At 42.4% G+C, this 26872-nt stretch overlaps 1 protein-coding gene across 1 annotated transcript in view; it reads left to right on the top strand.

Annotated features, from left to right (window-relative positions):
* The window catches only part of MUC2 (mucin 2, oligomeric mucus/gel-forming), a 77685-nt gene that overhangs the window by 37301 nt on the left and 13512 nt on the right, over positions 1 to 26872 (top strand). The window contains exons 31-40 of the mRNA XM_056851963.1: positions 487 to 912; positions 4065 to 5363; positions 8595 to 9143; positions 12727 to 15135; positions 17397 to 17587; positions 19213 to 19387; positions 20343 to 20590; positions 22215 to 22398; positions 22980 to 23178; positions 25051 to 25246. Of these exons, the coding sequence (XP_056707941.1) occupies positions 487 to 912; positions 4065 to 5363; positions 8595 to 9143; positions 12727 to 15135; positions 17397 to 17587; positions 19213 to 19387; positions 20343 to 20590; positions 22215 to 22398; positions 22980 to 23178; positions 25051 to 25246 (5876 nt within the window). The remainder of the gene's footprint in view (positions 1 to 486; positions 913 to 4064; positions 5364 to 8594; positions 9144 to 12726; positions 15136 to 17396; positions 17588 to 19212; positions 19388 to 20342; positions 20591 to 22214; positions 22399 to 22979; positions 23179 to 25050; positions 25247 to 26872) is intronic.

The following is a 26872-nucleotide window of genomic DNA, read 5'->3' as shown; positions in this document are numbered from 1 at the left end:
ATTATTATCACCCTAGTCACAGCTGTGTTGACTTAATGATTGCTAGATTTTGGCACCCTTGAACTCTGATACTTAAAATGGCAAATCTGTCCCTCCTTTCCACAGAGATTGTACTGGCCCTGTCAAACTGGCCGCTGCAGTAATTAAAACCAAACAAGTGTCCAATCTACAACACTGCATGTTCCCTTCTCACAAGCTGAAATAGGAAGACCTATTTTATTTCTTATAAAAAGGGTGAAAGATATCAGCATGAGCCTCCGTCTTGTGAATGTTCAACACTTCAGATTACTGACCAGTTTGACCAATCACACATTCCTATTTATGAATACAGTTTGTCCTACAATATAGCGGTTTCATTAATAAGACCAAAATTTATTAAATATCTGCCTTGATTACATGATTGAGAAGAGGTGCTTCATGAATGAAAAGTGTCTGAATCACTGCCAATTAAAGCTCAAGCAAATGACTTTCATCTTTTTCTTTCAGATAATTGCTATGAATACTGCCAGTGGAGTCAATGGTATGATGTTAGTCATCCCAAAGACGAGCCAGGCGGTGGTGACTATGAGACTTATGAAGCCATAAGAAATCAATACGGAAACAGTTTTTGTTCAGCCCCCCAAAATATAGAGTGTAGGGCTAAAGAGTCACCTGATCAAACTCTGGAAGAACTGGGACAGAAAGCGGAATGCAATGTTACTTACGGGCTCATTTGTAGAAATGATGACCAGGATAAGACCTTCTGGAACCTTTGCTATAACTATGAGATACGAGTTGACTGTTGCGATATAATTTGTGGTACCACCCCTCCCCCTACAACCACAACAACTACCACACCACCTACCACGACAACCACTTCAACCACACCAAGTACCACTACACCAACTACTACTACTTCTATCACCACTACAGGTAATTACCAGATTATTGCTTCCTGATACTGCTTTGAGTGAATGAACCAATCACTTAGAACAGTGAAATATAATGTATGCTAAGATGATGTGGCAGAGATCATCTTTCTACAGAAATGATATTACAAAGTGACGAAGGGAGCTTTGACTCTCCAAAGCTTATACCCTGGAAATCTTCTTGGTCTTTAAGATACTACTGGACTCATATCTTATTGTTCTTGTGCAGACCAAAATGGCTGCCTTCTTGAAACGATATTACTAAATGATACATTTCAGTTATACATACCATGGCTTGCTACTATGTGAAAAAGCCTGGATAATCTTTGGGATTGTTATTGCCCTTTTCTTTTTACATGCATCCCTGTAATGAGATCTCTCTGCTTTCATGACAAAAGATAGTTTACTGTTTCACCCAACTAGCAATTGTTGGTTTGTACTTTTCCTCCAAACCAAGATTTCAAACCAGGATCCAACCATGGTTTAGGATCCTCCTTTGCACAGAAAGCACAAGCCATGGTAGGTCATTTCAGATAGCTTGCCATAGATCACTTGTTTGGCCGCTGTGTGAAACAGCGTGCTGGACAAGATGTACCACTGGTTTGATCCAGCAGGGCTCTTCTTAAGTTTTTATGCCATGAAAATTGAAATAATTTTCCATTGGTTGGTAATGTGTAAGGGAAGCATGCTTTAGATCCCCCAGGCTTTTTTACGCTTCAGCAAATTATGGTTTGTCATTATATGTAAACTAAGCCTTAGTAGGGCACAGGTTGTTTATGCATGGGAGATTTACCTGGTGTTTGTGTTTGCTGGACCCACACTTTTCTGTTGTGAATCCAAAATTTGTATGCACCAGCAGTCACCGAGCTGAAATCACTGAGCTTTGGGTCCCTGCCCCTTGAAACATTGCTTTGTAATTTGCTATAGTTGCTGTGGTGCTTACTTTGAGAGAAACGCCCAGTTCTCCTCCCCCACTGCGAAAACCCAAGTTCCCTGATAAAAAAAACATGTTTAGAAAAAATGGAGCTCTGTTAAAGGAAGGGGGGGGGGAGAAATCCAAGCCTCATTTAAAAACCTTTCTTATGTGAAAGAACTCCAAGGAAGCAGGAAGCATTTGAGTCCAGCCCCTTCGCTTGAAATGCTGCTTCGTAATTGGCTGTGGTGCATGCTGGGAGAAAAACATCCCCTCCCCAACTCCCCTGTCACACGATTATAACCTGATCAAAGAATCAGGTTATAACAGGGATAGGAAGACCTGGGAATTGCATGGGTTGAGCATGAGGTCATCTCTAATGGATGGAAAACTCATGCATAACTCCAAGGAACAACCAAGACAGTCTGGGGACAAACATGGGTGGAAGTACCCGTGCATAAAAGACCACTGAAAAATGGCTACACATTTGTTATACCTAAATTAAGCAATGGGTTTTATTTATATATTTTTTTCCTTACTGGCTTCTGGATTTAGGTTGTATATTTATATTTAGCAATAAAAAATTACATCTAATTATTTTACTGGGGTAGTGGCTTACACGTTAAAACATGGTGTAATGCAAATGATCCTGGCTAAGACTTTGAGAACAGCTTTGTTTTCCTAGACAACATGTTAGATTTTTCCATGCCGGTGTGTGCCTTTAGAAGACCGAGAATACTCATTTTTACAAGAAATGCATTATAAAAGCCAGCCCTAACAAGTATCACATTGCAGGGATTTAACATCGTCTGTCAAAGAATTAAAATATTTTACCTTTGATTGAAGTCATGATTGTAAATTCAATCTGCAATAACATTATTTATTTGGAAACTGATGGATAGTTACATTGATATTTCTTTTTTCTTTTCCTCTATGATTTTTGTCACACATTATTCATTTGCTTTTCAGAACACATAAAATATAACCATGGAGAGGAGATGGTGGGGATTGTCATTTGGACCTAATGGCTTGCTTTGTCTTTTACTCTTTTGTTCATAACATTCTTAGAAATATGAACAAGTCATTTGCTCAGCATTATACCTCTGCAAACCAGGATAACTGTACCAGATTTGCTCTGTTTGGCATCTTCATGATGTACCAATTCACTGGAAATTATATATACTTCCAGTGTACTTAAGCGTATGTGTAGATGAATCTGTGTACCATATAGATGTACCTGGTCCTCACTTCACTTCATTCCCCTGATAAAGCAGGTGTTTGCCTGCAAATGGCATAAGAAACCAACAGGTCACTAACAGCTCACTCCTGAGCCTTGTGGCAGCCAGGGACAGTGTAGCCAAGGCACTGCCATGATGCCTCCAAAGAGGCTCCCGGCTACCTAACTGTTTTTAGTATCCTAGATGGAGAAGCAACATATAAGAAAATGTAATCAGAATCTAATTATCTCAGGCTTTTTAACTGTACTTATTCTACTCAAGCATTCTGTGAAATGGGAGCTTATGTATTACAGGACATCTAGTAATTTTGTGACAGTGATGAAATCTCTGGACTCAATTTGCTGAATAGGGGAGATGTCTCAATAATGAAGTGGTCATGATGTCACAAACTAAACACCACACTGAAGCTTCAGTACATTCAGTGTCCAAAGTCAGGATTACTGAATAAAGGGAGAACTCTAATGCAACAGATTGAAGAGCAGGGTCCTGAGGAACAAAAGAGAAGGAGCCCCAAAGGGGGGAGGAAGATAAAGGGTCCATTAGAAAAGGAAAATAGGCAATTTAAAGAAAAATGGGAAGAGGGACCAAGGGAGCAATGAAAGAGAGAAATATCATGCATGCATGCAGGGAAGAGAAGATCAAACGAAAAGGGCAACTGCACCATAATTGAGAATTTAAGCCCCTAGTCAAAAAACATCAGGCGTTTTTTAATACCTTGCATTTCAAGAGCATAAAGCATGTATGATAAACAAGTAGACCTTGATTTACAAATAAATTAAAATGGAACTGCTTCCATTAAAAAAGCGGTTGAATGGAGCTTTATTAGTAGTTTTCCAGGGGAAATATTTTAATAAGTACCAAAATAATAGATGCTGATGGGAGAGATGGGGGAACCACTGGAATGAAGCACCCACTTAGTTCCAATAATATATATTTCCCAGTGTCAACAATAATGGCCATAGAACTGTTGTAATATTTATCTCTGTCTCTGTTTTCTTGCAACAGTGTGTAGTCCCAGTGCTGAAGTCTGTGAGTGGTCGAAGTGGATAGATATGAGTTACCCCCTTTATGGCCCACAAGGTGGTGACAATGAAACATATGACAACATCCGAGCACATGGCATAGAGGTCTGTACACAGCCTCTGAACATATCTTGCCGAGCAGTGAAATTTCCTAATCTCTCCTTCCAAGAGCTGGGCCAAACCGTGAAATGTGATGTTTCGACTGGACTTCTCTGTAAAAATAAAGATCAGGTTCCAGGGCCCGCGATGCCTGTAGCTGCTTGTCTCAACTATGAGATCAGCATATACTGCTGTAGACCTCCAATCTCATGTGGATCTACACCCTCATCCACCACTCCAAAAACAACAACCAGTACCACCACCACACCATCTACCACAACGCCCACCCCAAGCACCACCACAGAAACAACAACCAGTACCACCACACCATCTACCACAACGCCCACCCCAAGCACCACCACAGAAACAACAACCAGTACCACCACACCATCTACCACAACGCCCACCCCAAGCACCACCACAGAAACAACAACCAGTACCACCACACCATCTACCACAACGCCCACCCCAAGCACCACCACAGAAACAACTACCAGTACCACCACACCATCTACCACAACGCCCACCCCAAGCACCACCACAGAAACAACAACACCATCTACCACAACGCCCACCCCAAGCACCACCACAGAAACAACAACACCATCTACCACAACGCCCACCCCAAGCACCACCACAGAAACAACAACACCATCTACCACAACGCCCACCCCAAGCACCACCACAGAAACAACAACACCATCTACCACAACGCCCACTCCAAGCACCACCACAGAAACAACAACACCATCTACCACAACGCCCACCCCAAGCACCACCACAGAAACAACAACACCATCTACCACAACGCCCACCCCAAGCACCATCACAGAAACAACAACACCATCTACCACAACGCCCACCCCAAGCACCATAATAGAAACAACAACACCATCTACCACAACGCCCACCCCAAGCACCACCACAGAAACAACAACACCATCTACCACAACGCCCACCCAAAGCACCACCACAGAAACAACAACCAGTACCACCACACCATCTACCACAACGCCCACCCCAAGCACCACCACAGAAACAACCAGTACCACCACCACACCATCTACCACAACGCCCACCCCAAGCACCACCACAGAAACAACAACCAGTACCACCACCACACCATCTACCACAACGCTCACCTCAACAACTACTACTTCTACCACTTCGGGATCAACCACAGGTAACTAATTTTGAATTGTCTTCTGAGCTTATTGTAGTATATTCTGTATTTTACTGTTGAAGTTGTGATTGACATTTGGAGGATAGTTGGCAATTAGATTTTGCATGAGCCAGTTTGCATCAGCTAGTTTGCATAAACCAGTTGTGTGTTGGCAATGCAGTTGATATCTCTTGTCAGAATGCACCGAAGTTGCTGATAGAGTTTCCTTTGAAATTCATTTGATATTTTGAGCAGGAGCCTGAACATTAGCCATGCATTTTTGGTTTATCTGAAATGATTTTTATCACGTTCCTTTTTCCTGAGATAACCATTTTTGCTAGTTGCATGGAGTTTCTCCACCGGCCTAAATGTCTCAGTCCAAAAGGCACAGGCTGGATGAAGAAAAGAGAATATCTACAGCATAGCCTGTCGATTGATCTGTATTCATTGTTGTTACTTGCTTCTAAACATTGTCCAGTATAATGTAAATTATTTAAATGTTAATGTATTATATAAACCATCCTTAAGGCAAAATTCATAATGTGGGGTTTAATACCATATTCCACAGAATTGATTGCATGATAGTTTACCTTAGGCTGGGGTACCACAAGTAAGTGTAAAACCAAAATATCTATTGTAACTTGAGGGATGTCTTTAAGGGGGGGGGAATTGCGATCAGGGAAGGGAGACCATGAGGCTGTAGACCAGTGGTTCCTAACCTTTTTTTTGGCCATGCCCCACCTAAGCATCTCTAAAATTCTGATGCCCCCCTCCCCGTGACATATAATTCTTAGCGGGCTTTCCCCCTCTCCATTGTCGCCAGCTGACCGCCGTGTACATTCTGATTTAAATTTTTAAAATGTGTATGTCACAATATATATTTATATACTGTATATGAGGCCCCTAGAACCATAAGAAATGCAAAAAAATAACTGTTAATAACTCATTCTCTAATTGCCCCCCTTAAAAATCAAATTGCCCCCCTGTGGGGTGTGTGCCCCACGTTGGGAACCACTGCTGTAGACTATATGGATTACCTAATCTGGAAAGGAATGTTGGCCTGCTATAGTTCTATAGTTTTTATTTTTCTGTTCATGAAAGCATCTTAGAAAGATGGGTGAATGATTGACTTGGCAGTTATCCCTCCTCACTCAAGAAAACATGCTATATTTACTGTATATGACATCATCATAAATTACCTATACAATGGGGGGAAGTTCTGTATATATCTCCAGTGTACTTCCAATCTGTAGGGATAGTTCCTGAAGCATTGATTTGAGTAAAAAGAAGGGCCAGTAGACTGCTCCATCACCTCACATTTGCTTTCAAAAGGTCTATTGGTATCAAATCAGTCCCAGGGGCCTTACCTGATCGCATTTGTTGGATTAAAAAATCCACTATCTCCGGAAGTACTGGCTGACTGTGGGGGCTCATCAACCTCCCTATCAAGATGAAACCCAATAGGCCTTGCGAAGATAGAGGTAAAGGGCGAAAACGCATGGTCACTTTAGCCTTCTTTATTCCCTGTTTCAGCCAGGATCCAGCCAGGATCGAATGCACATTTGGCAAAACGCATGCGTTCTATCCTGGCTGAATCCTTGCTGAAACAGGGGATAAAGGAGGCTAAAGCAACCATGCGTTTTTGCCCAAAGTGCTGTTCCCATGTTACAGGTAAACTGCATGACTGAACAGAAGTTGCTAAGGATAGGTTATTGTTGACCCTATTCCAGAAAGTCCGTGACTCATTATTATTAATACCAGTAATAAGAGTCTTCCAGTTTTTACATATAGCAAGCCATTTTTGTTTAGTTTACCAAACGTCTGAAAGCACGCTTTAATGCTATAGCTTCTAGTAAGTATATATGTACTGTGCTATACCAAATGAAGTTTGGCTCTCCAGTGTACTTAAACAACATGGACATTAACTTATATATGTAGACTTCTCATTTCGCTTCGTGCAACTGTCATAGTAACATTGTTTACAAAGCCTTATGCCATAAAAAAGCCAAAAAAATCTATGCCGTAATATTATTTTTGTATTCTAGATAGAGAGACAATACATGGGAGTATTTATTAAGCATCTGAATAGTGCCTTTAACTGCAAAAATTCTATGCAGGGAAGATTTGAAATAGAAAACATATGTATTATAGGACACTAGGGCTGCAATCCTGAAGGGGGAGGCCAAAACTCCTTAGGAGTCGGCACGACCCCATGCTGGCATACATGCTACCTGATCTCAGAATAAGGTGGCACCTACGCTGGCGAGGGGCAAATACACCAGCGTCCAGGAGCCACGGCTCTGCGCTGGCACACTAGTCAGCTTCCAGACCCGTTTCGTCCCAGAAACTCCCCCTCAAACTGTGGCACTGCTAAGCCTCCTTTTTTGGTGGCGTAGCTAGAGTTGCCAGGTGCCTGGTAGTGGCGGGCAACCCCCCGCCAATCCAGCTGAGGGTCAGCGGGCAAATGTGCACGTGCGCCTACACGCCACGGCACATCACTTCTGGTTTACTCTGGGAAGTGCCACATCGCGAGGATATTTTACTCCTCAAACGGCAGTTGGAAGGGAACCACAACAGTATTTCCAGGCTTCTGGCCTTTTGTTTTCTGACACTGAACAGCAGGGGAAGGGAGAAGGGCTTTTTCCAGTGATGTTTTGGTCTTTTAGGGAGAGCTCATCAGGGCCAGCCCCCCCCCCCGATGACTTGCTACCACCCGACTTGCATGACCAACACATGTCTGAATGCTTGCTCCTGTTCAACGGCAGCAACCTCATGACACCCAGTGCGGTGTAGTAGCGTTTCAGACAAGGACACAGGAGACCTTATTCATATCATATTCAAACAGCCCTAGAAGCTCACCGGGTGAGGTTGGGCCAGTCACACACTCTCAGCCCGATTTACCCCCCAGGGTTGTTGGGATGATAAAATGAAGGCGAGGAGAGTATTGTAAATCACCCTGAGTCCCACTGGGAAATAAAGTGGGATATAAATGAAACAAAACATAGCTGAAGATGGGGTGGGGGGAGATAAAAAGTAGGTTGGTGATTGGCAGGGAAGGAGAGAAGAAAGCCAGGAGAGGTGAGGCGATGGAGGTTGCCAGAAGGAGGGAAAGAGGAAACAGTATGCGGAAGGAGATACAGGAGGAAATGAGGTGCCCTTGCAAGTCCTTGCAGGTCTCCCACTTGTAATTGCTTGATGTATTGCTTTCAGAGTAATACACACATTGTAACATCTGTCTCTGTTTTCTTGCAGCTGGATGTATTGACTTCTGTGAGTGGTCCAAGTGGATAGATGTGAGTTACCCCCCTTTTGGCCCACAAGGTGTTGATAATGAAACATATGACAACATCCGAGCACATGGCAAAGAGGTCTGTACACAGCCTCTGAACATATCTTGCCGAGCAGTGAAATTTCCTAATCTCTCCTTCCAAGAGCTGGGCCAAAGCGTGAAATGTGATGTTTCGACTGGACTTCTCTGTAAAAATAAAGATCAGGTTCCAGGGCCCGCGATCCCTGTAGCTGCTTGTCTCAACTATGAGATCAGCATATACTGCTGTAGCTTCTGCTCAACCACAACCAGTACAACAACTACTACTACTACTACTACTACTACTACACCATCTACTACAACCACCACCCCAACTCCAACCCCAAGCACCACCACAGAAACAACAACCAGTATTACCACCTCACCAACCACCACAACCCCAACTACCACCTCAGAAACAACAACCAGTACAACAACTACACCGTCTACGACAACCACCACAACTTCTGCTCCAACCACTACTTCCACCACAGGTAACAAATTTTGAATGGTATTCTGGACTTACTGAAGTGTCGTCAGCATTTTACAGTTGAAGTTGTGATCAGCATTTGGAGGAGTATGTGATCTGGCAATTTGATTTTGCATGAGCCGTTTCTAAGGTTTTGGTTCTTGCTATTGCAGTTCACACCTCTTGTCAGAATCCAATACAGTTTACTGGTACAAGTTCCCTTGAGGTTCCTTTGATATTGTGTTGGAGTAGGAACTTGAATGTTTGCCTTAATCATTGCTTGGAATATTTTCAGAAGCAGGGGACTCTCTGACTAGAACATAATTGGGTGAAAACGCATGGTCGCTTTAACCTCCTTTATTCCCTGTTTCAGCCAGGATTCAGCCAGGATCGAGCGCACGTTCGGAGAAAACGCATGCGTTCGATCCTGGCTGAATCCTGGCTGAAACAGGGAATAAAGGAGGATAAAACGACCATGCGTTTTCGCCCAATGAGAGAGATTTCTCATAGTTGCACAGCACCGCTTGATTAACACTTAATAAAAGCATTTTGTATATGGGGAGGGCTATGTCTCAATCATAGATCTGGCTTGGATATAGATGTACCAAGTGCCAGCACTCTCTCAAATGAAAATTATCAGGCTGGAAGCTTTATTCAGAGGACTAATACCTGAAACTCTAGAGAGCTGCTTGTCAGAGCACACAATACTGACCCTGTAGACAATACTGCTGCCAGTCAGTATAGCTAATGCTGTCCTTCTTGATTCAGTACATGGCAGCTTCATGGGATTAACAAACGTATCTTAATTAAGGGATTGAAATGCAAGTGTGATTCACTTGAAACGTCTCCAATGTTTGCCTTTAGCAGGAACAACAATACCATGCACAACTGAGGAACCAGATACTTGGACACCAGGTAAGCATCCATTCACGGAAGTATAGATTAATCTCTTAGTTTCAAAACATTACTGTAAAGTTCTGTGGATAGGGTTGTGGCTGCAGTTGTATTTCTGAAATTATCCACAATATAATTTTTTTTGGAGGGTGTCACTATAAAATGTATTAAGAATGTACATGTTCCAAAGTTGTAGTGCAGTATACTGGCCTAATGGCTCATTCGTTGGTTCTAGATCTACCGTATTTTTCGCTCCATAGGACGCACCGCTCCATAAGACGCACCTAGTTTTTAGAGGAGGAAAACAAGAAAAAATCTTGTTTTCCTCCTCTAAAAACGCGGGCAGGGAGCGGGTGCGCGGGCGCGCCAAGCGCTCAGAGCGGGCGGGGAGGAGGCGGGCGGGCGCTCCAAGAGCTCAGAGCGAGCTGGGAGGAGCCGGGCGGGAGAGGCGCGCCAAGCGCTCAGAGCGGGTGGGGAGGAGGCGGGCGGGCACGCCAAGCCCCCCCCCTCCGCTTCCCAGCTGGGAGGCGAGCAAGCGCACAGAGTGGGCTGGGCGGGAGCACAGAGCCGGCTGGGCGCGCTGGAACGGCGCGAGGCAGCTTTCCCCAGCTGCCTCCTAGCGCGCCCAGCCGGCTCTGTGCGCACATTCGCTCTATAAGACGCACCCACATTTCCTCTCACTTTTGAGAAGGAAAAAAGTGCGTCTTATGGAGCGAAAAATACGGTAATTTTAATTGTAACTTTTGAAAAAATGCTTTTACAGCTGCCAGAATTATAATAACATGCATGCTTTCAGCTGTATTTATGTATTTCTTTATAAACTATATTTAACCTTGATTAGGCTTCAAAGTTAGGATAAACTGTTACCGCCTGAATAGTGCTGGTCTTAAGGTTGATATCCAGATAAATCACATTTATGTATAGGGTTGCCAGGTCCCTATTAGCCACCGGTGTGAGGTTTTTGCAGCGGAGCCTGAGGAGGGCGGGGTTTAGGGAGGGGAGGGACTTCAGTGCCATAGAATCCAATTGCCAAAGTGGCCATTTTCTCCAGGTGAACTGATCTTTATCGGCTGGAGATCAGTTGTAATAGCAGGAGATCTCCTGCTAGTACCTGGAGGTCGGCAACCCTATTTATGTATGTTTTCTAGTTTAACCTGCTTTAGAAGATGGGGGAGATTGGGGTGAGTGGGGAGAGATGCCTGAAGCAGTTGTAAGCAAGGCTTTATGTGCTCAGTATACGCCTATCAAAGATGCCCATCTATATCTGCCTCAGGATGATGCTGATCTGAATGGGTACATATTTAATGCCGGCTGGTCACTGGTTGAGCACAACTAGCACAAGATATCGAATGACTGGAAATTAGCTGTGGCACCAATTGCAGATTATTTCCTCTTTAGAACATGGTATAAGTAAAAGCATATGGAATATAAATAGGGTACCATATTGCGAGAGAGTATGTCAATGTGGTTCTGGCCAAATAGACACTCTTCAGCATGCTTTGTTTAGCTGTGACTTGCTCAGCGAGGCTAGAGACAGATAGATCAAGCCTTTTATCCAGGAATCTGTCTCCAAATTGGACAATTTGAGGGTTATTTTAGCAGGGGTGGACTTTTAGATTACATTGGCAGTTGCCAAATTTCTTTCCCAGACAATTAAGGTTAAAAAATATTAATTTCTTTATGGGCTAGTTAGATTGTTATTTTTTTTTTCTTATTTTGATCTCAGTGTGACAATATTCCATATTCTATATTGTAATATTCCATATGCTTACTTTACATTAAAGTAAGCATATGGAATATTAATTTAATTAGGAGGTGTCCTCATAAATCCAATGAGAATATCAATAATAAAAACATAAATAGGGATGTTAGGAGTTACTTTTAAACAGTAAACATGCAGAGGTGTGTGTGCAAAGTGCTTTTAAGTTGCAACCGACTTACGCGCGACCTCAGCAAGGGGCTTTCAAGGCAAATGAGAAGCAGAGGTGGTCTGCCATTGCCTTCTTCTGCAGAGTCTTCCTTGGTGGTCTCCCTTCCAAGTACCAACCTTGCTTAGCGTCCAAGATCTGATGAAATTGGGCTATACCATGCCGCCTTCCCTCCCAAAGTGCATAGTTAAAAGGTTTAAAATAGCCTGTAATTAAAACTAGGGTACACATATAGCATACAATTAAAAAATGATGACCTAATTTTGACTATTATCCATTTCTTCTTAGAGATGTTAATCAATCAGTTAATTAACTGATTATATGCACATATATGTGCATGTGAAGAAAACAGTAATTTTGAATTGAGCAAGTTTGTTCCAAGATTATGGGTTAGATCCCTGGAGGTTTTCCATGGATGGAGTGATTTCTACTCATGGAACACAATTTTCTCACCTTCTTCCTGCAGCAGCCTGAAACGCTCCCTGAAAAATGTTCCTGAGGGACAAAGGACCCCAGGAACATGATCTGCAGGGCCTTTAAGGCTGCTGCCATGGGAAAAATGGAGAAAGTTGCACTATGCAAGTGCATATCCTTACACTCATAGAAAATGTCTGGCTGATCTAAGCCAAAGTATGTTTACATTGCAGAAAACATTTTAAATCCACATCACCAGTGGTTTTTCCACCATTTTAGTCCATCAAAACTTTTTAATCAATTAAAGTAATTGGTTAAATGACAACATCTTTAGCTCTATTTTAATCAGTATATTTTGTTTCTGCTTTAAAGAGACTACAACAGTCAGGACAACCACAACCACGTCAACAACCACTCCATCAACCACTTCTGAGACTCCTTCCACAACTACGTCAACCACCACCACCACACCACCAACCACCACCAAACCGCCCACCACCACTCCTACTGAGACATCTACAACCACGTCAACAACCACTCCATCAACCACTTCTGAGACTCCTTCCACAACTACGTCAACCACCACCACATCACCACCAACCACCACCACACCGCCTACCACCACTCCTACTGAGACATCTACAACCACATCAACAACCACTCCATCAACCACTTCTGAGACTCCTTCCACAACTACATCAACCACCACCACCACACCACCAACCACCACCACACCGCTCACAACCACTCCTACTGAGACATCTACAACCACATCAACAACCACTCCATCAACCACTTCTGAGACTCCTTCCACAACTACATCAACCACCACCACCACACCACCAACCACCACCACACCTCTCACAACCACTCCTACAGAGACATCTACAACCACGTCAACAACCACTCCATCAACCACTTCTGAGACTCCTTCCACAACTACGTCAACCACCACCACCACACCACCAACCACCACCAAACCGCCCACCACCACTCCTACTGAGACATCTACAACCACGTCAACAACCACTCCATCAACCACTTCTGAGACTCCTTCCACTACTTCAACCACCACCACCACATCACCACCAACCACCACCACACCGCCCACCACCACTCCTACTGAGACATCTACAACCACGTCAACAACCACTCCATCAACCACTTCTGAGACTCCTTCCACAACTACTTCAACCACCACCACCACCACACCACCAACCACCACCACACCGCTCACAACCACTCCTACTGAGACATCTACAACCACGTCAACAACCACTCCATCAACCACTTCTGAGACTCCTTCCACAACTACGTCAACCACCACCACATCACCACCAACCACCACCACACCGCCCACCACCACTCCTACTGAGACATCTACAACCACGTCAACAACCACTCCATCAACCACTTCTGAGACTCCTTCCACAACTACATCAACCACCACCACATCACCACCAACCACCACCACACCGCCCACCACCACTCCTACTGAGACATCTACAACCACGTCAACAACCACTCCATCAACCACTTCTGAGACTCCTTCCACAACTACATCAACCACCACCACCACACCACCAACCACCACCACACCGCTCACAACCACTCCTACTGAGACATCTACAACCACGTCAACAACCACTCCATCAACCACTTCTGAGACTCCTTCCACAACTATGTCAACCACCACCACATCATCAACAACCACCACCACACCGCCCACCACCACTCCTACTGAGACATCTACAACCACGTCAACAACCACTCCATCAACCACTTCTGAGACTCCTTCCACAACTACGTCAACCACCACCACCACACCACCAACCACCACCACACCGCTCACAACCACTCCTACTGAGACATCTACAATCACGTCAACAACCACTCCATCAACCACTTCTGAGACTCCTTCCACAACTACATCAACCACCACCACCACACCACCAACCACCACCACACCTCTCACAACCACTCCTACAGAGACATCTACAACCACATCAACAACCACTCCATCAACCACTTCTGAGACTCCTTCCACTACTTCAACCACCACCACCACATCACCACCAACCACCACCACACCGCCCACCACCACTCCTACTGAGACATCTACAACCACGTCAACAACCACTCCATCAACCACTTCTGAGACTCCTTCCACAACTACTTCAACCACCACCACCACCACCACACCACCAACCACCACCACACCGCTCACAACCACTCCTACTGAGACATCTACAACCACGTCAACAACCACTCCATCAACCACTTCTGAGACTCCTTCCACAACTACGTCAACCACCACTACATCACCACCAACCACCACCACACCGCCCACCACCACTCCTACTGAGACATCTACAACCACGTCAACAACCACTCCATCAACCACTTCTGAGACTCCTTCCACAACTACATCAACCACAACCACCACACCACCAACCACCACCACACCGCTCACAACTACTCCTACTGAGACATCTACAACCACATCAACAACCACTCCATCAACCACTTCTGAGACTCCTTCCACAACTACGCCAACCACCACCACATCACCAACCACCCCAACACTGCCCACAACCACGCCTACTGAGACATCAACCACAACCATGTCAACAACCACTCCCTGGACTCCGTCTACAACCACATCAACTACCCCTACAAGCACAACTTCATCTACAAGTACCTCCACACATTTTACAACAACAACTATGGGAACAACTACTCCTTGCTACTGTGAATATCAGGATAAAATATATTGGCCAGGTGAGTATATTTGGTTGCATATATGGAACCTTTAGTGTATGGAAATGTGCCTGGAGGTAATTTGGCACTATGTCAATTTTCATTTATTAAATCATGTAAAATATAAGGCTAAAAGCAACTCAATGTTTCTAAATTTTGGGAGTGACAACCTTCCTTTAATATTGCCAGCTGTTGAAACAATTCTTTGTGCAGGTTGAATATATCAGCGGATTAGGATTGTAAAACTGAACACGCTGGTAAAAGCGAGTCCCAGTTGATCTAGCTGAGGTTTGCCTCAGTCTCCGATTGCCTAATTATTTCCAAGACATATGAAATATAGCTGTTTCCAATTGATACAAAAGTACATTTTGCACTGTATTGTAAAAAGTGCACATATAATGCCCATATACACATTTACAATTTGGATTTTATAATTGTCCTTTTTTGGCATGGATAGAAATATAGCCTTAGCTTTGTCAGAAGTAGGATAAAAATAGGTAATTTTTTTCTTGCTCCTTTCACTCTTGCTAGCAGAAGGAGGCTCTTTTTATTTTTGAGAAGGCTAATTTATTACAGTAAAGTTTGTTTTTATTTCAAAAAATAGGAAAGTCTTTGATTTGATCTCTTTTTGGTTTTTCTTGTACTCTTTAAAAAACCCCAAACAAAGCCTGGTGAATCGGGTTGTGTGTTACCTTGATTTTTACAGGTGTGATTAACTGTGCTGAAGCGATAGTGACTGCTACCTAGAATCTCTTCTAATTGAGAAATTAAGTGAAATGCTGTGCAATTCTAAACAGAGTCACATCTTTCTAAGTCCATTTAAGTCACTGGGTTTAGAAGTGTTTAACTCTAGAATTCCACTGTTAATTCCCCAGACATCACAGTACTATTAGGGAGGAAGAGAAAAACGTCTTCCATTTGTTTACCTGTCCTGCTTCAGATAGTGGCTTGCTCCATTGCAGAATGCCCTAATTTTAATAGGTTAGAAAGCACTATGTGCTAAAATCAGGAGACACTTTCACTTTTACATTAAAACACACACTTTTACATTAAAACACACATCCTGAATAATGCACTTTCAGTCCACTTTCAATCCACCCTAGCGATAGTTTGCAAGTGGATTTTGCCATTTCACACAACAAAATCCAACTGCAAAGTGGATTGAAAGTGGATTATTCAGCGTGTGTGAAAGTGACATGGATGGACACATGTGTGCCCATAATGGATGGTAATGGCTGAGGAATTACAGCCTGACAATGTGAAAAAGTCGTGCTTAATGTTAACTGCTGATATATATTCAATCATCTGCTCACTTTGCAGGGTAGGAGCTTCCCTCCTCCCCTTCTTGTTCCAGTCCAAGGAGGGCCCACCAAATTTTGTTCCTAGGATCAGTGGATCCTCAGGAAAAGCATAGGGGCCAAAGTGGATGGTCTGCGGTGGAAGTGGGAAATCAGCAGCAATCGCCATTCCCTCTTCTGCCAATAGAAAAACTGCATGGCTAGATATAGGCCAGTCATTTATTTTAAAAACAATATTTTTTAAAAAAAATCACTTTGAAATCAAGCATTTAATCCACTCTGGAGCTCACAATTTCATATTTTGAAACCAATAAATGGGCTTCGTCTGTAATAAATGATATCTACTGATTTTATAGTTTAAAATAAAAATTTGCTTTGTCCTGCTTATGTCATTGTTGCCAAAATTCAGCAGCAGATTTTAGATTTGGAGCATGTGATGGAATTTTAGTGAATACGCACGGGGATTCACCATGGTTCCAGTAAATGTGATTTTCATGCCGTCTGCCACTTAAATTAACCTGTAAAGGGTTCAGAGAATTTCTCAGTTAGAGGGGAGAAACTTTTGTAATGTGCTGGAATTTCTGCAGAAATACTGGAATTTCAGAGTATAAACAATTCTGCAATTGTCTAAGAATTGGTTTTACTTATCCCTAATTTGAAAACATTCTAAAGGTATAACTTGATAGAGTTATCTCAAAGCTATTAAGAAAAAATTCTGCTCAGGAAATCAAATAATGTTTTAATGGAAATAATGTATGTGATTTTATCAGGGCAATGGATACTGTTGTAATTTTGTCCTTTTCTGATATCATTTTTTCTATATACATGAAAGGACGTTTTGTAACAGCCTATGGCTAAACAAATACACGAATACTTTATTATACAGAGTTATCCATTGCTTGGAGTAGGTCACCCATTTTTGTGGGAGGGGGAACCCTCATTTTTAAAAGAGATTTCAGTTAAACCTTTTCTTTCAAACTATAGGTGCAATTGTTGAAACAGGACGTCATGGAGATGTTTGTTTTCTTGCCAACTGCTCCCAATGGTGTCAGACAGAGGTTTTCAGTTGGGATTGTGGCACAACTACAAGCACAGTAGTGCCAACAACCATAAAAAGCACCACCACTACTCCAGTTTCCACTACACGGGGACCATGTTTAGATGGAGCTGTTCCGGTTAGTAATTTTTAATTATTTAGCATTGTAATTAATATGGGAATGTTGTGGAGTTATTTTGAATATTTTTCTACCTCTCCCCTAAACCCTTGAGCGGTGTTTTTTTTTTTTACTTCTTCTGATTTAAAATAAAAGGTTCTAGAGTACCTGCAAGAGCTACTGGATGGGAAAAAACTTCCTTCATTTTGTGTGGACTGTTGTTTTAACATTTCCTGTTTCTTGTGTCAAGCACCCAATCTACGTTTTCAACTCACAGTTTGCACAAGTCCCGATACCAGTGGCATCTCACCCCTGCCAAGCAGAATAAAATATATAAAATGAATTCTGATAGGTACTAAAGACCAAAAGAGAACAATAATGATTTTTTAGGATAGTCGGTGATCTTTTTGGATCTATTACAATATATCGGGGGAAATGTAGTTAAAGGAAAGTAGAATATTATTGTGTGTAGGTTTTTCTTTAGATAATACTTGCATTATTTGTATAAATAGATTCATAAATCTTATTTCAAAACCTTGCTGAATGAAGCCACCTCGATTCAAGAGTGGGGTTAGGTTTTACCCTGACTGTAACTACTTCCCAAGTGTATCACTATATTTTCCCCGATAGTAGTGAAAGGCAATCATCCACTTACATGGCACAAATGAAAGGAATATATTCACAGACAGCAGTAAGGTAAGGAATATATTTGCTCAACACCACTCGTCCCCTGCCATTAAGAACCAAACATACTGGAAGAGTGGGAAGCGACTGAGATTCAATGAACAACCAGCAGGGTTCAGCTCATAAAATATGGTTTTCCTGTCTTTACTTTCCCATTACAGGATACTATCTTGTCCACAAAGCCACTTGTGAGTGGTGGACGGGCCCTTCAAAAGGGCATAGGATGTGGCCCATGGATCTGCATCAAAAAGGAGGAATAGGGAAAAATCAAAGTAACTCCAAACCCCCAGGCCCACGCAGAATCTGCTCATGCAAGGACCCTGTTGAACTCAAGCACAGTTAAATTGCAGAGGCTAGCAGTACAATCCTAAGCAGAATTAAACTCTTCTAACCCCATTGAATTCAATGGACATAGAGGAATGCAATTCTGTTTAGGATTTCCTCGCAAGAGAGTTCAATCTTACATTCACAGGCACAAGTTTCATCAGTTTCGTGATTAGGTCCTAACCTCGCACAAATCATCTTGGTTTGGGTCTGTTTAGGCCCCCTCTAAAGGCATGTGTACAACTCTAGTGCTGGTAGGGTTGCCATCCTCCAGGTATTAGCTGGAGATCTCCTGCTGTTACAACTGATCTCCAGCCGATAGAGTTCAGTTCACCTGAAGAAAATGGCTGCTTTGGCAATTGGACTTTATGGCATTGAAGTCCCTCCCCAAACCCCGCCCTCCTCAGGCTCCAGCCCAAAAACCTCCTGCCAGTGGCAAAGAGGGACCTGGCAACCATAAGCGCTGAGTACTGTATGTTTAAAATTACACATATTTTTAAACAGAAGCATGAAGATGTGTATGTTTGTAAACTTTGGGATATTAAAACATCTCCCATTAGTTAATATCTATTTGGACATTAATTTAATTCCTCTGTTAGAAGAGTTACTTATTTGCTCTTTGTCTTCTCAAAATACAGCCAGGTGACACTTGGTGGATATGCAATTGTACCAAGGCCATATGCATTTCAGATGACCAATGGGAGGTGATTCCTGTAGAGTGCAAACCACCGCCTAAGCCCCAATGCTCCAATGGGCTTGCCCCAGTGCAAGTGATAGATGACGACGGATGCTGTTGGCACTGGGAATGTGACTGTGAGTATATCTGTTTATTTATCTTTCTGTTTCTCTTTCTGGGCACTTTCACACAGCCCAGATTATGCACTTTCCATCCACTTTCAGTGCACCTTAACGATCGTTTGCAAGTGGATTTTGCCAGTTCACACAGTAAAATCCACCTTCAAAGTGCATTGAAAGTGGATTGAAAGTGCATTATTTGGGATGTGTGAAAGTGCCCAAAGTCTGTCTGTCTGTCTGTCAGTTTATCCAAATACATATAAAATTTCTTAGGTATTCTCATGAATGAAAAATGTAAACTTTTAAACTAGTCTGCCTCCACCAGGAATTCAGCTAAAACATCCTGTTTTCCCTGCCACCAAGTTCTCTCTCTTGGAGGCACCATCTTGTAAACTGGTTTTTTTGGGCCTGATGCCAGCGAATGTAGCTGACAATAATTTACTTAAAGTTGCTGTATCTGTGATGAACTCCAACTGGACTTTCCCCACTTACTTTGTTCTTTAAAGGTAAAGTAAAGGTTCCCTGTGTAAGCACCGGGTCATTCCTGACCCATGGGGTGATGTCACATCTCAACGTTTACTAGGCAGACTATGTTTACAGGGTGGTTTGCCAGTGCCTTCCCCAGTCATCTTCCCTTTACCCCCAGCAAGCTGGGTACTCATTTTACCGATCTCGGAAGGATGGAAGGCTGAGTCAACCTTGAGCCAGCTACCTGAAACCAACTCCCATCAGGATCGAACTCCGGTTGTGAGCAGAGCTTGGACTGCAGAACTGCAGCTTACCACTCTGCGCCAGCGAATGTAGCTGACAATAATTTACTTAAAGTTGCTGTATCTGTTACTCCAACTGGAGTTTCCCACTTATTTCATTCTCTACATAAGAGTTAATAAGATTGCTTGATGTCTTGTTACAAAACTTTTTTTTTTCATATTCTTCTATGAGCTGCTAAACAAATTCTATTATATCTCTGAAGGCTACTGCACTGGCTGGGGAGACCCTCATTATTACACATTTGATGGCTTATACTACAGTTATCAAGGCAATTGTACCTATACCCTGGTGGAAGAGATTAATAAAAATATAGACAATTTTGGGGTCTATATAGACAACTACCATTGTGATCCACGGGAACCAGTCTCCTGTCCACGCACTCTCTTTGTGAGGCATGAAACCCAGGAAGTGCGCATAACGACAGTCAGAGAGGTCCCCATGAAAGTACAGGTATGAGAAAATGACTTACGTTTCAGCACTGATCTGAGAAAGTATGACTACTTTTGTGAGAATTGCACTAGCTTAAATGCAGCTTCTAATTATCAAATGAATACTGATTAATAATTTCTAGAGCGGATGTTGTATGCAGAGTGCTTGATAAATACTGCATAGTTCTCTTGGTAACAGTTCGCTGAAGTAGGCTGCTATCAATGCTTTTATGATATGGAGAACCAATAAACCTTAATCTGAGTTGCATTCAGGCCATCATGCTAGCAACAAATTTGTTTCTTTAAAAAAAATGAAACTTGTTTCTCATGCCCATGTGGTCCCCTGGCTCCTTGCAGAGTAGATTCCTGGTGATATACAAATGAGGCATCCAGGTGAATTGGCATTTATTTAAAAAGGTAAAGGTCCCCGTGCAAGCACCGGGTCATTCCTGACCCATGGAGTGACGTCATATCCCAGTGTTTACTAGGCAGACTTTGTTTACGGGGTGGTTTGCCAGTGCCTTCCCTAGTCATCTTCCATTTACCCCCAGCAAGCTGGGTACTCATTTTACCGACCTGGGAAGGATGGAAGGCTGAGTCAACCTTGAGCCGGCTACCTGAAGCCAACTTCCGTTGGGATCGAACTCAGGTCGTGAGCAGAGCTTGGACTGCAGTACTGCAGTTTACCACTCTGCGCCACGTTTACTCATCACAAAATAGGTTGCCTTGTTTTAGAGTCCCAGCTAGTAGGATGTAAACATTCTCTGGTTCACTTGGGTGCTGCATTTATATATCATGAGCAACTAGAGTTGGTTTCTGGCTTCACACAAGAAGGAAGGATACTGTGCAGGCATGAGAAACAAGCCACATTCGTATTGATCATGCCAAAAGGCAGCTTAGCATGGTATCTAAGGGCAGCCCTGGACCCTTCTTGAATATATCTATCTACACACACACATACACAAACACACACTCCTAAGGTCTTTCCAGTGCATTACAGTGTTAGAGAGAGTTCTGGTCCTATAATCCTACTGTCCTAGTCAAGTACTCCATGTGTGCAAAGGAGCATCCATCAAACATTTTATTAGGGTGGCACTGGCTTTCCTACAATCATTCACTTAGTCTGGGGGAAAGCAAGGAATTGAATCCAGGTGTCCTAAAAGGAAACACTGAAAAGCAGTTAAGAAGAAGTGCATCTTCTTTCCAGTTGGACAGGTTAAGATAATTAATACATCTTCTTGATTTCCCATGCTGGGAAATATTTATGTGGACCAGGATGACAAAATGTCTTTAGATAGATAAACATTTTTAGACCATGCCCTGCATTTTTTTATATAGAAAAAGAAACTCACATTGTTCGTATCTAAATGTAGACATCACCACAGGCTCAAACATAAAAAAGAATCTTTGTAATTTAAAAATCTGGAGTGTAATTTGGGGGAAAGGCTGCTTGTAAAAGAAAAAAACCCATAAATACTTAAGCCATCAAAAGTAAGATGGCCAACTAACTTAAATGTAATGTTGAAATATCTGATTATTCACTTCTAGGGTTGGCTAAATTCAGCTAAATTTACATTTAAAAGAAACCCATATCTCATTGTAAGTATTCTACATAACTTATTTATATCTTATCTCCCCTCCATTAGGTGCTTGTAAATGGACAGACAGTGGCTCTACCTTACCAAAAATATGGTTTGAAAGTTTATGAGTTAGGTGTAAACCAAGTGGTAGAGATTCCAGAACTTAAGATGAATGTGACCTACAATGGAATGGCCTTCACGATTAGACTGCCTTATCACTTATTTGGCAATAATACCCAGGGACAATGTGGTAAGGATTACTTTTGTTTGTGCTTCTAAATTGAAACACTAAAAAGCAGATAATAAGAAAAGCATTATGAAGTCTGACAGATTCTGAGAATACGTTTGTACAACCAGTTGTCTTTTTTTGCTGTCAAGTCACAGATGACTTATGGTGACCCATAGAATTTTCAAGGCAAGAGACTTTCAGAGGTGGTTTGCCATTGCCTTCCTCTGCACAGCAACCCTGTTATTTATTGGTGGCCTTCCATCTAAATATCAACCAGGGCTGATTCTGCTAAGCTTCTGAGATCTGACAAGATTGGACTAGTCTGGGCTATCCAGATCAAAGCATACAACCAGTTTAAATCATAATAATGCCAAGATGTATGTATCATATGCAGTTTACTTGCTTAGTTAATTGGAACTGTTTTCATGTAAGCAAAAGCATACATCTAATGAAAATTACAAAGGTCAGTTCTGTCATGCAAAAAATAAAAACAAATGGTTTTGTAAATCAACTTAAAATAAAAATAATCTTTAGCATATTACTTATACGTTATGGAAAGACAAAGATCAACTCATATGAACTCTACTTTTTGTCATTGTTAGGCACATGCACCAACAACCAAACAGATGACTGTAGGTTGCGCAATGGAACTATTGTCAATAATTGTGAAGTGATGGCTGATAACTGGATTGTTAATGACCCGTCAAAGCCCCAATGCTTTCCACTGCTCCCACCTCCGTCGAACCCCACACCTTCGCCTCCCTGCAAACCTTCTCCTCTCTGTAAGCTCCTAAATGAAAGGTAAATATGTTCCCATGGCTTTCACTTTTGGATTTTGCTTGTGCTTAATGTGAAATTGTTCTTCCTTGCTTGAAGTCTGCTTTTTCTCTAGTTGTCTATTCTTTCAATAATTTTAATAAGAAACACCTCCTGGGTCAACATATTGGGAGACAACTGAGTTCTTCCAAAGGATGCCTGGATGTAGGATATTATAGTTTTATGACTGTTAAGCCCTTGTCCCCACAATTACATCTTTTGATTAATGATGTTTTTTCTTTTAAAGAAGAATCTCATATGTTTTGATTATTTTTATTGTGCATGTTTTCAATATCAGTTTTCATATTCTCATCTTGGTAGCTGAGCAAGGATTTGAATCTCCGACAAACCTGTCCCTTCCCCTCTGCACCACCCTACCCCATCCCAATGTTGATTAATTACCTTTTGTATATTATTTCTTTTCATGGAGAGCTGTGTGGCTCAAAGAACAAAGTATAATTGAGTGGAGAAGGGCGAATACAATCAAGCATGGAATGTATACTGATTTCTGCATGGTTTCTGTGCAAATGTTGCAGTTCATATTCACACTACAGATGGTTCATGCAATTGACTAAGATAAGGTCTCCATCTTTTATTTTCCCCAGTGATGTTCATTCTGGTTCATAATAATGCCAGACTGCCTCTTGTTAATTCTTAAATGTTTAGAACACAGAAAGTGTTATTGACTTTTAAAAAGCCATACAATTTGAGAACAATATGATAAGGTTTATAACTGTATATGCCACCTGATAGCATTCCACAGTTTTGGAGACAGAAGTTTATTATGAAAGTGCTTCATCGTACTGTCTAAGATACCATAGTTGTTACATCTTCTATTTTTTTCCTGCAATATATCAATATGAATAACAAGTTCAATGTTCCTGTGACTATGATCTCACATGGAATGTGTGCAACTTATCATGAAGTCCTTGATGAGAACATAACATAAGAACATAAGAAAGGCCCTGCTGGATCAGACCAAGGCCCATCAAGTCCAGCAGTCTGTTCACACAGTGGCCAACCAGGTGCCTCTAAGAAGCCGCAAACAAGATGAGGAAGGAAAAGTCTTGCCAAACACAGTTACTCTCTTAACGCACAATTTATGAGAGCACCTTGAAGATTCTTTGTAGTTTGGGCTGTCTGCTAGAGTGAGTTGCATGCACAAATTTATTTAAAATATGCACATTCAAAATTAGATCCACGCTGAATGAACTGGGAAAAAATGGGCCAGGAGGCAAAAATTCCACCTCCTCAACCAATTAATGAATGAGAGCCAATATGCTGTAGTGGTAAAAATACATAAGAACATAAGAAAAGCCATGCCATATCAGACCAAGGTCCATCAAAGTCCAGCAGTCTGTTCACACAGTATCTGACTAGGATCGAGGAGACCCTACTTGGAATCCCCACTCTGCCATGGAAATTTACTGGATGACCTTGGGCCACTCACATATTTTCAGCCTATCCTAACCCACAGGGTTGTTGTGAGGATAAATTGGAGGAGAAGAGAACAATGTAAGCTGTTTTGGGTCCCCACTGGGAAGAAAGGAGGGATATAAATAAATAAATAATGACGCCTATGAACAGGGATTCTGCACTTCCCTCTCCATTTGTTATTCTAACATCTGTGTAACCTTTGACGTATGCAACTTTTTGGATTCAACAAGAAACTTCTATTGACCATTCTAGAATTACAATCTGCAGCAAATTGTGTTGCCCCCTCTGGTAGTTTAAGAAAATGCAGTCCAAGGTTATTCAAACGATACTGTGAGGCATATTGAGAACTAAAACTTTCATTGAGGAAATGAGTGTAGATCATTCCATGAAGAACATTGATTGTATTTTTTCCACATCTAGTGTATTCCAGAAATGTCATGAAGCTGTTGATCCCAAGTACTACTATGCAGCCTGCGAATTTGATAGCTGCCGCATTCCTGACCGTAACTTAGAATGTGCAACTCTTCAGATCTATGCAGCAACCTGTGCAGATCAAGGTGTCTGCATTGACTGGAGAAAGGACACAAATGGTTCATGTCGTAAGTGCATGTTTTTTGTATTCTGTTAAAAGCACTAGGATAACTATAGAGTTAGATCAGGGGTGTCAAACATACGGCCCGTGGGCCGGATCTGGCCCCTTGAGAGCTCTTATCCGGCCCGCGAGCCAGTTGAGGCAGCCACCCCCCTCACTCTCGATCTGGGCTAGCGAGGCATGGCCCGGCCCGACCAAGTGATATTTATGTCCTATCCGGCCCTCGTAACAAATGAGTTTGACACCCATGAGTTTGACAGTATGACTTAGCTCAGATACCATATGTGTGAAGTCCAGGTGTGATTTGCATACAATTCCATCCCTTATGTGGTCGGCAAAGTCAAAGATTCCCTGTAGCTTCCACAGCGTATGTCACATAGTTTGTAGAACTGAGTGATTCATATAAGCGCCCAACCAAAATGCATTTATGTGCCCTAATTCTGCTGTTTAGGTTACTTTGCTATTGGAGCCTTTACTAATATCTGCAAAAACTTACTGAAATAGTTTTACAAACCTATTCATCATGAGTTGATGCAACAAAAAATGCAGTTCTATATATTTACATCTTCATTGCTCTGAAAATGCTTTGGGCACATGCAAGTAATAAATTAGGTAAAGGGTAAAGGTAAAGGTCCCCTGTGCAAGCACCGGGTCATTCCTGACCCATGGGGTGACGTCACATCCTGACGTTTCTAAGGCAGACTTTGTTTGTGGGGTGGTTTGCCAGTGCCTTCCCCAGTCATCTTCCCTTTACCCCCAGCAAGCTGGGTACTCATTTTACCGACCTCAGAAGGATGGAAGGCTGAGTCAACCTTGAGCCGGCTACCTGAAACCAACTTCCGTTGGGATCAAACTCAGGTCGTGAGCAGAGCTTTGGACTGCAGTACTGCAGCTTAACACTCTGCGCCATGGGGCTCCTAATAAATTAGGCATGTACATTTTAAAGGCCATAAACTGACATGCAAGTTGTGGGTGAAGGGAGGAAGATGGGTGGGCTGGAAAGGCTGTTCCCCTTCCTTTTCCTCCTTTTTTGCCACACTGTCATGGTGCCTGAGAGTGGGCTGTTTTCCAGTCTACGAAACTACTTTTTCTCGTCATGCAAGTAAACTTTGCCACAATTATGTTGCAGTTACAACTGGATATGCACAAAAGAGAAAAGTGGCATTAGGCACCATACCAATAGTATCTAGTTAATTATGTCCATCTCACTCTTCTACTCCAAAGAATGCTCACTGTACCATATAATGAATCGAATACAATTACCATAGAAATCACAATAAAATACTACAGTAATATATAATGAGCATCAAGAGAGAAGAGACGGTCCAAGGAAGTGATGGTATAAGCTGACAGGCTTCTCTTCTCCTTCCCAACCCTCCCCCTTACATCCCTGCTTCGAGGGCCAAATTAAACGAGACTTTTTAAAAATGACAGCAGCTTTGGGGGATGTCATTTTAAAACTCTGCAGGGATCCAAGTAACTCCTTGTAGTTACACATGCAGTACGTGCAGTGCCAGGATAGGGAAAAAGAGCCCCCCGGGACCATTTCAGCTTGGGGAAATGGTGCAGGAGGAAGGCAGGAGCTCCTCCTTCTTGCACATCACAGTCTAGAGCTGAGCTGGTTGTGGGGAAAGTGAGTCAAGTCTAGGG

Source organism: Euleptes europaea, chromosome 6, assembly GCF_029931775.1.
Source record: "Euleptes europaea isolate rEulEur1 chromosome 6, rEulEur1.hap1, whole genome shotgun sequence".
NCBI lineage: Eukaryota > Metazoa > Chordata > Lepidosauria > Squamata > Sphaerodactylidae > Euleptes > Euleptes europaea.
The sequence above is the reverse complement of the archived record's forward strand: the minus strand, read 5'-3'. Positions and strand labels throughout refer to the sequence as shown.